The following is a 13,629-nucleotide window of genomic DNA, read 5'->3' as shown; positions in this document are numbered from 1 at the left end:
GTATGGAGGTGTACGAATCTGTGGAGATTACCGCGGAGTAAATGCAGTAACCCAGGTGGATGCAGAGCCAATGAGCAATCAGCAGGAAATATTTGCAAAGGCCGCCAACTCCAAAATCTTTTCAAAGATGGATTTGGCGAAAGGATTCTTCCCGATTCCGCTGGAGGAGAGAAGCAAACAGGTCACGGCAGTCGCAATACCCAACGGACTTTACCAGTTCAAAGTACTACCTTTTGGACTTACCAACTCCCCAGCAGTTTTTAACCGTGCCATGCGTCAAGTTCTGCGCGGCATCCATGGAGTGGAAGCTTTTGTGGACGATATACTCATCCACTCTTCTACCTTCGAGGAACATCTGGAGATCCTGGAGAAGGTACTTAAGAGACTTAGTTCAGTGAATATGACAGTCAAGCCGTCTAAATGCGAAGGACGATGTGGATGCCAGGATAGCAAGATAATGAAGATCAAGAATGCATCTCGGCCGACCACGAAGAAACAGGTCCGATCGTTCTTGGGACTTGTGGGCTACTACCGCAGGTTCATTCCGAATTTTGCTGTCCTCGCCTTGCCACTCACAGAGCTTCTCAACAAGAATGCTCCTAACAAGTTGACATGGAGGCCTGAACAGGAGGAAGCGTTTACGACGCTTAAGAACCTCCTCTGCAAGGAGCCGATACTTCAACTACCGGGCTTCAACCAGCCTTTCATCCTCCGGACCGATGCGTCCCAAGAAGGCATTGGAGCTATCCTGATGCAAGAAAGGGATGGGGATATTTTTCCTGTTAGTTATCATAGTAGGAAGCTGAAGCCAGCGGAGTTGAACTATAGTACGGTGGAAAAGGAGTTGCTTGCAGTTGTAGAGGGCATCAAAAAGTATTATTATTTCCTCTACGGAGATAAATTTATTTTAGAGACTGATCACTTGCCTCTTTCGAGCCTTAGGACCTCCAAGAACGCCAACGCCCGAATCATGAGGTGGGCATTGTACCTCCAGCAGTTCAACGTGGTCATCCGGTACATCAAAGGAAGTTCAAATGTTGGAGCTGACCTGATGTCCCGACTGCTCGAGAAAGACGTAAAAGTGTAGTAATTGTACTTTTATAGAATATTATAGTTGTGCAGTTAGATTTCAATTCAATTACATATCAGTGTCTCTATGTAATTATTACTGGAGTAATTGGTTAGACATTGCGTGGAGCAATATCTTTTTGTGTGGGCGAGTGTCACAGATCACTTGTGACTCGTAAAATTTGGCTGAATTATACATATACATAAACAGCTCATTAACTAATACATCAATTACAGTTTGAAGAAACTAAGTGGTTTGCGAGAGTATCACCAATTTGCGTAATCGAAGTTCGAAACTGAAGCATCAAATACCAAGACTTGGAAACTCTGAAGCTTCAAACCTCCGAAACTTCGAAACTCAAACTCCGAAGAGTGGAGGAAGGGAGAATGACCAGAATGTATTTGCCGCCCCCCCCCCCAAAAAAAAAAAAAAAACAGGAGGCGGTTTTTCGTGTGGGATCCCATGAACAATGCTATGTGTTATTAATGTAATTTAAATACTTTTATTAACAGGTTCAGAAGTTCATACACGTTTTTGTTTGTATTTCTGTTTTTGAAGCTACTTCTATTTTTTATTACTTCCATGAGTCCATGTGCACTAACACTACACACGGATCCTACAATAATTTCTGTCTATGCGAGAGTATACGCGTGCCAGTGCCTTGTCACTGACTAGCACAAGCGTGTAACAATATAAAACGAATATTTATTCTATTATATATGTCTAAAATACAGAAAAATCTGAAAAACCTTATTAAGTATACTCCAGACTTCTGATACATCAGACTACTCAGAGGAAGGAATTCAGGTTAGCCCCCCCCAAATTCTTATCCTGGATCCGCCACTGCAGATGAACCCCCTGTGCTAGGGTATACAGCCCAATTTAGAACCTCCAACACGATACCAGACAAAGTCATTGTACAAGAAAGAGAAACCAGGTTGGGCAGGAGAATAAGTAGTGCCAGAATGACCATTACGATTATAACAATGGAATAACAAGATGTATAGTACACCTTCATAAAATCGTATTGCAATCTAGAGCACCACGTATGATGATGACAATTAGTCAAATATATATAATGTGATTGGGAAATCCTAAGTTAAGTCTGGTTATTTTGAGTAGGCCTAGTTGTCGCTGCCACCACCCAACCACTATATATGTGGCGGTGTGGTTAGTGATTGAACATACGTTTTCAATCCATTCCCCCTTTTCAGGCCGTTTACTTTATGCATGCGAAATCCAGGTTAGGTGAAATAAAGGAAATTTCAAGATTACAACCAGTTGATTTACTGAGTTATGCTATACAGACATATTTAATTGTTCTCAAAATAAAATGAACATTCACGTAATAAGTATTTACTATCATGATAGACATAAGCAGGGGATGTAGAATTACAACTCCTCCGCGCCTTACAAGAATGTGACAAAGACGTGGGGCCAGAAATATAACTTTCACGCCATACAAGAATATTCGTTTCTTCCTTTGATATTCTTATCCAATTATAAACTGTTAAAAAATAACCAAATCATTTACCCTGGATTTATTCATGAACTATAGAGAGGTAGCGAAAAAAAAATGGGTTATAAATTCAACACTTCAATGGCGTGAAACGAACGTGTGGATCGCCTCTTACCGTCCAGCCACCTTTTTTATAATATCACTTTACAATTAATAATCTAACCTAACCCGTATCCTAACCTAATCACACAATTTTCCTTTATTGTTGGTAGAGAGCTTTCTAGGTCACAATCCCTTTCACAAACGAATTCTTCCAATAACCTATTTCAAAAGATTCTTCGATTACCATGCTCGATCGATCAGTATATTTATATTTGTTTGTACACCCTTTACCCCATTAATACGGTCCTGTCGGGATAAGTACCTCGACTCAGAATGCCCAATCCTACGCATTATACCCAACAGTGCCACGAACTTGTTTGCATCACTGGACGAAGATTCTGAGGTGCGGGCACTAGAGACGGAAAGGCAAAAATCCAACAAGAACCTCAAGTATCACAGAGTATTTTGAGGTACATGTGAAGAACCTGGACACAAGGGATGTGCGTGGGGCCCAGCAAACGACTTTCCCTCCGTGGTAAGATTGGATTAAACCAGGTGAACTGCCCAACCTGATTTCTCTTTCTTGCAGTCACTTGGTCTCGTATCGTAATAGAGGTTCTAAATTGGGCTGTGTACCCTAGCACGGCGTTCATCTGGCGGAGCACTCCCGACTATGGTGAGGAGGAGTAGGTAGAAGAGACCATGGGGGAACTGCCACGATTATGCTAAGTGATATAGATCGAGTGCTCGGTCACAGTGGTGGGTACAACTCTAAAATAGTTGTTATGCCTACAATGCGGTGGGGCACGCCCGACTATGCTAAGTGGCGAAGTCAGTGTGTTTGGTCAGTGGCAGGCACAACTAAGAAGTTGCTGGAACGCCGCACCTTTGGCACGAGTGGTCTCCAAATGGCCTGTTGGTCCTCGACCTGTGGCTGATATAGTGACCCAATCAGGGCGAGTGACCGAAATTACCAGAAAATCTCGCAGGGATTTTTCACCGAACTCTTCAGGTCGGCCAATTAGACCCAATCTTGCCCCAGAGGGAGAAAGTTGTGCACAGAGCACTATGAGATACATGTGAGGAACCTGGACCCAAGGATGTATGCGATGAACCCAGTCAAATATGAGGGTATGGTTGGATTTTTGTCTTTCCACCTCTAGTGCCCGCACATTTGGCCTTCTACTATTCGTCTTCCTATTCCTCCTCCTCATCGTACTCCTTCTTGTCCTCCTTTTCTTACTCCTGCTTGCCCTCCTCCTCCTCGTTCTACGTTAATGCCTGGGCACCACGTGAATTGGCGGGGGTGGGCGCCACCCAGCCTCTCGGCCTGTGATACACTCCCTCTACACAGTGCATTTGGGATCCCAGCATTCGGTATGTTGGGTCCCGGATTCCCATTGCCGACCTCGTTTCTAAATTAAATTTACCTTCACTTCATCTTCCGTCACATCGAGAAGTTGGGCTTAAATGGGCCTCCATGTCCCAACCTTGCTCAAAGGTGCCAAAATCTGGCCCAATGTGGCTCACCTCGAAATGAGGGGGCTGAGTCAGTTTTGTTCCACTCGTCCACTATGACCAAGCGCTCGGAAGTGCTCCACTACATTGCTCGGCCTCCCAGCAACTATCGAGTTGTGCCTGCCACTGTGAACGAGCACTTGGTCTATATCACTTAGCATAGTCAGGAGTGCTCCACCACGTTTGTGACCCCCCAGCAACTTTCTAATTGTGCCCGCCACTGTGATCGAGCACTCACTCCATATCACTTAGTATGGTCGGGAGTGCTCCACGTTGCCGACCTCGCAGCAACTTTTGAGATGTGCCCGTCACTGTGACCGATCAATCGGTCGGTCACTGAGCATAGTCGGGACTAATCCACCACGTTGCCAGTCTCCTAACAACTTTCAAGTTGTGCCCGCCACTATGACTGACCACTCGGTATTTATCTCTTAGCATAGTCGGGACTACTCCACCACATTGACTGCCTTCCAGCAACTTTCAAGTTGTGCCCGCCACTGTTGCCGAACACTCGCTCGTCGTCCTTTTCACCATAGTCGGGAGTGCTTCCCCAGGGGTAAATCAGTTCGGCTGGTTTAACCCAATCTTGCCACGGAGGGAAAGTCATTTGCTGGGCCCCACGCACAATCCCTTGTCTCCAGGTTCTTCATTTGTACCTCGAAGTACTCTGTGATACTTGAAGCTCTGGTTGGATTTTTGCCTTTCCGCCTCAAGTGCCGGCACCTTTGGCCTGAGTGGTCTCCAAGTGATATCCACAGGAGTCCTCGTGGCCCTTGACCTGTGGGTGATATAGTGGCCCTGTCGGAGCCAGTGTTCAAAATTATCCGAAAACCTCAGTGATTTTTCACTAAAATCTTCACGTCGGCCGATTAGGACAAATCTTAACACAAAGGGAGAGAGTTGTGCACAGAGCACTATGAGATGCATGTGAGGAACCTGGACACAGGTAGATACCTTGTCTACCAGAAGCTCTTTTGCTGGAGGCACCCTCCTCCTTTACAACATATATCGTCCTCAAGTGGGTGAACTACCACCTGGGGAGATGTTCCCCCCTGGCTGGCTATGTGCCCATATTCATTGCCTTTGATGCACATCACTCCATCTTCCGTTCCCTCCAACGACTCAATGCACCGGGTCAAAACCCAGCAATGCTGCTTGGGGAGATACCTGAGGTCACTCTACCGAACGCCAAAGACTCCACTCAGTCTTGGGACGGTGACTGGATCTCAATCTGCCCTCTAAAAGCATGGCTCAGCGTACCCAATGGATGGTGAACTCCCAGCTTACAAGTGACCACTATATTATCGTCACGACTTTAGATATGGACTTCTCCTCCACCTCAATGCTGGACAGGGCCCTCATCTGGGGGGGGGGGGTGCGTAGTCTGGACATGCCACCCACTAGGCTGACAAAATAATTATAATAAAAAGGGTCAAATGAGCCCTGAATATATTACTATAATATACGAATTTTGCGTTAGAATCAACAGAATATGAAATATTTTCCCTTATTCTTTCTGCAATAGTGGCACAAAACAGGCCCGTGCAGAGGTGGGGAGGGTGCCCGAGCACCTGCCCCTTTGCCCTGTGCCCCAAAAGTGCCCTTCACTAAAATATATATAAAAAAGAAGGAAAAATTATTTATCGCAGGCTTTTTCCATTTTCTTACCATGCAGAAACTATAATGTGGAAAATGGTGTTGCATCCTACCGGAGAGTTGCCAAATACGAATAATACAAAAGAGTGAAGTCAGCAGCGCCGGCGCCAGGAATTTTTAGTTGGGGAGGCTAAGGGGGGGCTGAGCAAATTTTGGGGGGCTAATAGTAATATGATAATACACATATATTATCCTCATTTCAGAAGGGGAGGGGGTTAATGGTTGGGCTAGCACTGATGGCTGACAAATCTTTAGCCCTGGCAATTAAAAATTCCACTTAATAAAATTATTTCAATGAATGTTTTAAATTTTAAATTTGCTCATTTCAGTTGGGGGGGCTGGCCACTTTTTTTTGGGGGGGGGCTCAAGCCCCCCCCTGGCGCCGCCACTGGTGAAGTGCCCAATTTCCAGCCCTAAGCACCTGCCCCTTGCAATGTCTGTGCACATTACTGACACTAAATACATTTTTTTAATCTGTTTAATCATTTCGCAGGCCAATAGCTATAATAGGCAGTAAGATAAGGGCTCTGACGCTGCAACACAGGGAAAGACAACTGAACCCCCATTACCAGTTCTATATCATCTCAAATGACACAGACGACCTCCATCGGGAATTCCTCGCCGCCGTCCAAACCGCTCCAGAACGAAGAAACCCCAGATATAGCTCGACTTTAGTCGACACTAAATCTTTTACGCTAATATTAAAGTTACCCCTATAAAGAAAGCTTTCTTTGAACTCCCTTTATTTACAATACAATCAGCTGATCGTGGATTTAAATTCGGAATCCAAACGTGACTCACAGCTGTATGACGGCGTCACGGGGGTGTTTTACCACCCAGACATGGTTATCTAATGTAAACTCTGCAACATTACAAGTTTAAGACTGTCTATACTGGAAGAGAAAGTCAGATAGGCAACACGAGTGAAAGAAGACAACAACGGCAAGGAGTACAGGTAAGCATCATCATGAATTACACTAAGTCAAAAACAAAGATTATAATTATTATAATTTGTAAGAACTTGTTATGATTAACATGTTCTAATCCAAGCCATATACATAAGCTTTTTCTTTCTTTACATAATGAGTTATGTCACCGATTGTATTATTATTTTAAGTACAAGACCTAACGTTCTATTCTTAGTTATAATTATACTACTTCTTGTTAATTGTTTATATGATAATATGTATCTAGAATCTTTGTTTTTTAAGAGGACCACAATGGAAATGAGTTTCACATGTTTTTGTGTCATGATCATCGCAATTTCTTGTCCTTTTTATTCTTGGTAAATAATTTAGATAAATTTCATGTCTCAAGGAACCCTTAGATTAAATATTTTATATCTTTATTAAGCATATACTGAGATTGTACAAGGCGGCATAATATATTTATTTTATAACTGATTTAAAACAAGAAACATTTATCACTAGAAACACATGAGCCATATATCAACTTGTACCATTGTGTGAATATATAAATTGTCCTTAATTTGTTTATGGGTTCTCTCAGCTGGTAAGGCCAAGCCCACCAAGGAACAGTAATGTCCTTCTGATTTTCTTTCTTCTTTGTTGTAAAACAGACAGACTTGCAAGTTCTTGTATGCTTTCTTTGGGTAATGTTGATAACATTTCAGATGTCAGTGAAGAATGAATGCTATTGTGTCTCTGTGCCATTTTTGTGAGCTGCATGGACCAAGTGTAGTGTTTTGTACACAAGCTTTTCGTGACTTGCCTACCCTTCAAGAAAATCCAACTGCGGATAAAGAAGAATCATGCAGAGAACAGGGGAAAAGTTCAGTAAGTCTTTATTGTTTTGTTATTTTCATTGTGGATGTTGAAAGGCCAGGTCGCATGTTTGGGTATTCCTATCAATCATTTCATTGTGTTTAATACCAGACAATTATATTTAACTAGGAAAAATCACCACTCCTTAGAGAATTATGAATTAATTTGATAACCCTGCTGAATCTAGATGAATTGAGCCTGTCGCACATCCTTCCAAACTCCATCATTGATTGATCCAGTTTCTTATCAGAGTAAACTAATAGCATTGTCATTCACCCCATACCATACAACACATAATGGAAGACTGCATTATACACAATCATGCATGCAAACAACACAACATACACTCTATAAAGGATTTGTGGGAAAACCCAGTTTCGGCTGTGGCATTCCTTGGGGAGACGGGACTGCTCGGACAGACAGTTTAGGGAATGACAACAACAACAACTAATTCACTTCCCACGTCCTCCTCTTCTCACTTCTCACCTTTTCTCACCAGACGCCAGGTACTTGATTTCAACTGTCACCCACTATTTCCAAACCTCTACTTAGTGCTCTTGCATTTCCCTCCCTCACCACCCCATTCATGTACATGTACATGTACATAGATACATACATATACCAAGGGCTTTTTCCCCCTTACAGGTGAGGTAGCCAAAGTGAAAAGACATAATTCCAGTCCCTCCCATTTCATCCCCTCCCATTCCACTCCATTCACCACTCCTCCCTCCATCCCTCTCATCTTGGTTCCTCCTGGATGACGGGTCATCCCTGCATTTTGCCCATCACTGTAGCTCATCGCCATGTACATGTAAATGTGTTTATTTATTTTTTGCTTCAAAATGACAAGTTGCTATATCGAAGGTAGGTTCCCATGTAGATATACTCCAGCTCTATAGGCACTCCAGTTGATTATGCAGTTGTCCATAGAAGAAATATGATACGAAATTTAGTGTACAAACCTTGATGATTGAGTACTGGAGTCTATGTAACAAGAGGCTTCCTTCCTGTTATAAAGGAGATAGCCAAAAAAAAAAAAGAGAGAGAGAGAGATAGAGAGAGCATTACTTAGGTCTACCAATGGAAAATTCTTAAGTTTCTATCGTACGAACTCCAGATTCACCAGAAGAAGAACTTGTGGACGTACGGATTCATGCAACCTCCTGTGACGTCCCCAGAACTGTCAATGACTGGGAGTGATACGTGTTTAGCGTGTCGTTCTATTCCACATAATAAGGTAAGCCTTGAACATTGATGTTTATTCTTTTAACCCTTTTACTACTCAGCTTGACTTACATACTCATTCTGTCTGTTTCCAGACAGAGTAAGTACAATGTAGTTCAGTTCAAAGGTTTAAGATTTATTTGGATAAACACCTAAGATGCTGTAATCCCTGCCATTTATTTTATATTATTTGTATATTTGTTTGTTATTATTTGTCTGTTTATTAATATTTGCTTGATTTTTTTTTTTTATTATTTGTCTGTTTATTAATATTTGCTTGATTTTCATTTATGATTAGTTATATGTCAATATATTATTTACTAATCACGAAGAACCCACAGTCGGAATAAAAGGAAACTTATAAGAAAGTATAACTTCTATTTTCGACTAATAGCTATAGCCCTTTTCAGGAAAGTACTTTCCTGAAGAAGGCTAGCTGTTAGCCGAAATATAAAAGTTTCCTTTTATTCCGGCTGTGGGTTCTTTGTGATTGTTATTTACAAATGTGGCACTACATTTTGTCCAAGTTATTATTTACTATTTACCTGTTTGTTTACTATTTAACTATACCTATACATTTATTTATTTATTTATTTTCTTTATTTATTATTATTTATATTGTAAAAAAAAAAATTATCATTATATATATATATATATTTTTTTTTTTCCGCATCCAACCTAGTTATGGACCAAAAGGTCTCCTATCGGCATGCTCCACCTTTGTTATCCTTTGTTACTATCTATCTATATACGAAGGGATTCTTCTCCCTTATAAAGGAGATATCCAAGTCAAAGGCATGCACCCAGTCCCACTCATTTCAGTCCCATCCACTACACTTGCTTCCCCCGTATCTTAATTTCTTGTGGATAGAGGGTCATCCTTTTCATCTGCCCACTGCCTGGGTCAGAAGCAATGCAACAAGACACATCGCATTCACAATAAGGCTGCTTCACTTAATCAGCAACCCCCACCTTTCCCTCGCCTCATAAAGAAGATGGAAAAGACAAGGAGAAATCCCTTTGGGCTGTGTAAAGAATAAATAAATAAGTAAATTATCTAGCTGAGGTTAAATCCTAGGAAGCCAAGAAGGTTAAAACTTTCTCAGTTAATCCTTTGATTGCTTAACTTGACTTCCATATTTATTATGTCAGCCATTAGGATGGAAACCCTCAGAAAACAGACAATTAGATAAGTTTGATTCTTGAAATTTGATGAATTATCTTCTTATATTCTATAGTACCACAGTGTCCTTTTATTTATTTATTTTATTTATTTTTCATTATTATTATTATTTTTTCTTCTTCTAAGCATTCCACCTTTCTTTTATTTTATCGGTGCTAGTATTGTATGCTCAAGGTGACTTTAATCACCTATTGTGACACAATATAGGTTTCAGTTTTCCTCTACTCCCCTCTCCCTCACGTTTTCCCTTTCCTTTTCTGTCTCTTCCTCTCTTTTGCTTTTCTCCATCCTTGTTTATAGTGTATCTCATTACAGGGTTTTCTTTTCCCCAGCCAGGTTATATCAGTAATGATGACGTGGCGCACGTCAGTTACATCAGTTCTCAGTACCCTCTCCAGCCAGAGTTGTTCACCTTGATGAGGCAAGCCTGTATAAGGTCCCTCAGCTGTGAGGTAAGAACATGTATGTAGTGAATGGAAACCAGCTAGGTAAATACAACAACTATGTAAATATTAGAATGGCTCAGTAGGAGTAAGGATACTTCAGTCCATCTTTACTCCACCCCAACCATGTGTATTCACCTAGTTGTATTTTACAGGAAGAGAGCCATGCTCATAGTGCCCCCTTTTTGTATCTTTCAGCATCCAGTTTGATCTTAAATTCTTGTATAGTTTTTGCATTCACTGTTTCCTCATTCAGTTTGTTCCAGATATCTACCACTCTGTGTGGGAAGCTATTCTTTTTCAGATCTCTTCTGTAACTATCCTTTATAAAAAAAATTCATGTCCTCTTGTTTTTCTTTTATCCCACTTTAGTAAATCATCTCTAAAGTGTATGTGAAGCTCTCAACCACAGCACTTTAATAGGAAGCTCCTCAGTCCCATTCAAAGAGGAGTTTTGTTTTTCTTACAAGAAAACCAAAATACTTTACTAACTGGAGCTCCTATTTAATATATTATTCCTTTATGGCATAGGAAATTCAGGCCATTTTACACCACCCTATTTACTTGTACATACATATACCAAGGGCTTGTACCCCTTACAAGGGAGTGAGCCAAAGTCAAAGGCATAAATCCACTCCCACCCATTTTATCCCCACATACTCCACTCCCATTCACCATCCCTCCCTCCCTCTTTTCTTGGCTCATCCTGGATGATGGGTCATCCCTGCATCTCGCCCAATGCCCTGGGTCAGAAGCAATGCAGCAACATACAGCACATCCACAGCAAGGGTGCTTCATTTAATTGGTGATCCGCCCTCCATCCCTTCATGCAGATAAAGAAGACAGGGAGAAATTCCTTCAGTTTGTATCAAAATATCATTCACACATACTCCCTCACCTCCCTACCCCCACCCACTCCCTTCCACGCATCACAGCATCATCCATACACAACCATTCTCCACTCACCCCTGTCTTCTCCCTTCCTCAACAGACATCCCCCTCTTTCCCAATGCCCCTTTTACTCCATCCATTCATTTCATCTTCGGTCACCCCTTCATGTTCACTCCTTCCACATCTGCCTTCCACACCTCTTTTACTAATCTTTCTTCACTCATTTTTTCCATGTGTTTAAACCATCCCAATACTCTTTCATCAACCCTATCTCCCAACTCCCTTTCCACCACTCTCCTCCTCGCCACTTCATTTCTCACTCTATCCAACCTGGTAACACCTTCCATACTTCTCAGCCATTTCATCTCAAACACATTTAAATTCATCCTCTCCTCTCTGATGTTCTATGTTTCTGCCCCATACAGGTCTGTTGGCACAATCACTCCTTTATAAAATCTCCTCTTACCATCCATTCCCAAATGTCTATTTCTCATTACACTTTTTAATCCCTCAAGGCATTTACTTCCTTCTCTCAATCTACATTCTACCTCCACCTCCACTCCTACCTTTCCCACCTTATTCAGTGATACTTGCCATTAGTCCATAACATACTGTACTTTGAAATATGCAATACATTATATTTTGTGATTTAAAGTTTTGGAGATTGCTGCAGTGAATTAGAGCAATGCTCTTTTATTTACATGAAGTCTCATGTTTCATTCACATTGTGTATGTTCCAGGTTTGTCCAGGCCAGGAAGGTCCAATATACTTTGGTGATGATACACGAGGACAAGTCCTTGCCTACACTTTCTTTCTGCAGGATGTGCAGGCCAGAGGGTTCAAAAGAATGTAGGTATCGGGAGTAACGTATTTGTGCAATAATTGAAAAATGTGTCCATGACCCAGGCTGTGAGTAGGAGACGAGGATGACCCTTCAGCCATGAGGAGCTGAGATGAGAGAGGGGGGAAAGGGTGGTGGGTGGGAGAGGCAGGTGGATGCCTTGGCTGGCTACCATCTTAAGGGGGAAAGGCCCATGGTGTGTGTGTGTGTGTGTGTGTGCATATATATATGATGATATGGTTTAATGTCACACACTAACCCCGTATCAGGAAGCTAGGAAGGTGCCCCTCACAGAGGTCTTTGTAGCTTGGAATTTAATGAACCATGCCCTTGGTTCAACTTTGCCATTGGCAGGATTCGAACCGCCCTCACCTCGACCTTCGCCGCAAGTAACGACCCCCTAACCTGCTCAGCCAGCGAGCTTCCATATATATATATATATATATATATATATATATATATATGTATATATATATATATAATATATATATGTATGTATGTATATATGTATATGTATATATGGATAGATAGATAGATAAATAGATAGGAGTATCCATGATACTGTATAGGGCAGGGACACGAAGATTAAGAGCAAGAAAGAAGGAGCTTAAATGTGCGTAAATTTCTAAGAAGTATGGTTGGGGGTTGCAAAAATTAATAAAGTCAGAAATTAGGTGAGACAGAGAGTGGGGATAAAGAGCTTGCAGATAGGGTTCATCAAAGAATGCTTGAATGGTTTACATACATATACCAAAGGCTTTTTCCCCCTCAAAGTCTACAATTACAAGATCTTGCATTTTAAAATTTCAGGTACAGCGTATTGGTGCTCATGAAAGACAAGATGTTTCTCCTAAACTCTTGGGCTTTTCTTGTTAAACATCTGAAGCAGATAATTGGGGAGCTGCAACATAAAGCAACAAAGGTAAATATGAAAATATCAAACTAATTGTTTGTACATGGTTTTATAGTTCTTTAGATGTTGTTCATCAATAGATTCTGTTATTGTAAATGACTAGGATTTACCACACAAAGCAACAAAAGTGAATATAAAGATATTCAACTTAAAATCTGTAGTTAAATAATCGTGTAGAAATTCTTCATAAATCAGTCCTGTTATTAGATAGATTAAAACAAGGAAATGGGATGAGAATCATTACTTTAATTTTTTTTTAAGTGTAGGACAGTTTAAGTTAGATGCAAGGTTTGAAATGAAGGTGGCACTGCATCAGAGTTGTGTAACATCACCATGGTTGTTCAGTGTGTATTTGGGGGTATGATGAGGGAGATAAACATGAAGATGATTGGGATTGGTGGATCCAAACAGAATTCCAGACTGATAGAGGAAATGGTTTCATATAATCTTGCATATTACATACATTTCCCAAAGTCTTTTTCCCCCTTACAAGGGAGGTAGCCAAAAAAACAAAGGCATAGAGACCACTCCCACCCGTTACATCC

General features: G+C 41.3%; 1 protein-coding gene across 3 annotated transcripts in view; it reads left to right on the top strand.

Annotated features, from left to right (window-relative positions):
• BHD (folliculin) overlaps nucleotides 1-13,629 on the top strand; it is a 56,652-nt gene that overhangs the window by 29,528 nt on the left and 13,495 nt on the right. The window contains exons 2-7 of one of the 3 annotated variants that reach the window (XM_076188996.1): nucleotides 6,298-6,759; nucleotides 7,438-7,600; nucleotides 8,706-8,825; nucleotides 10,328-10,447; nucleotides 12,070-12,179; nucleotides 12,982-13,093. In XM_076188996.1, the coding sequence (XP_076045111.1) occupies nucleotides 7,451-7,600; nucleotides 8,706-8,825; nucleotides 10,328-10,447; nucleotides 12,070-12,179; nucleotides 12,982-13,093 (612 nt within the window). In that variant the 5' untranslated portion in view covers nucleotides 6,298-6,759; nucleotides 7,438-7,450. Of the gene's footprint in view, nucleotides 1-6,297; nucleotides 6,760-7,437; nucleotides 7,601-8,705; nucleotides 8,826-10,327; nucleotides 10,448-12,069; nucleotides 12,180-12,981; nucleotides 13,094-13,629 lie in introns of those variants that run through there. The other 2 variants (XM_076188995.1, XM_076188997.1) reach the window with 2 other exon arrangements.

The sequence above is a fragment of the Oratosquilla oratoria genome, chromosome 8 (assembly GCF_046742065.1).
Source record: "Oratosquilla oratoria isolate Oo_2021 chromosome 8, ASM4674206v1, whole genome shotgun sequence".
Lineage (NCBI taxonomy): Eukaryota > Metazoa > Arthropoda > Malacostraca > Stomatopoda > Squillidae > Oratosquilla > Oratosquilla oratoria.
This window is presented reverse-complemented; position numbering and strand designations above follow the sequence as displayed.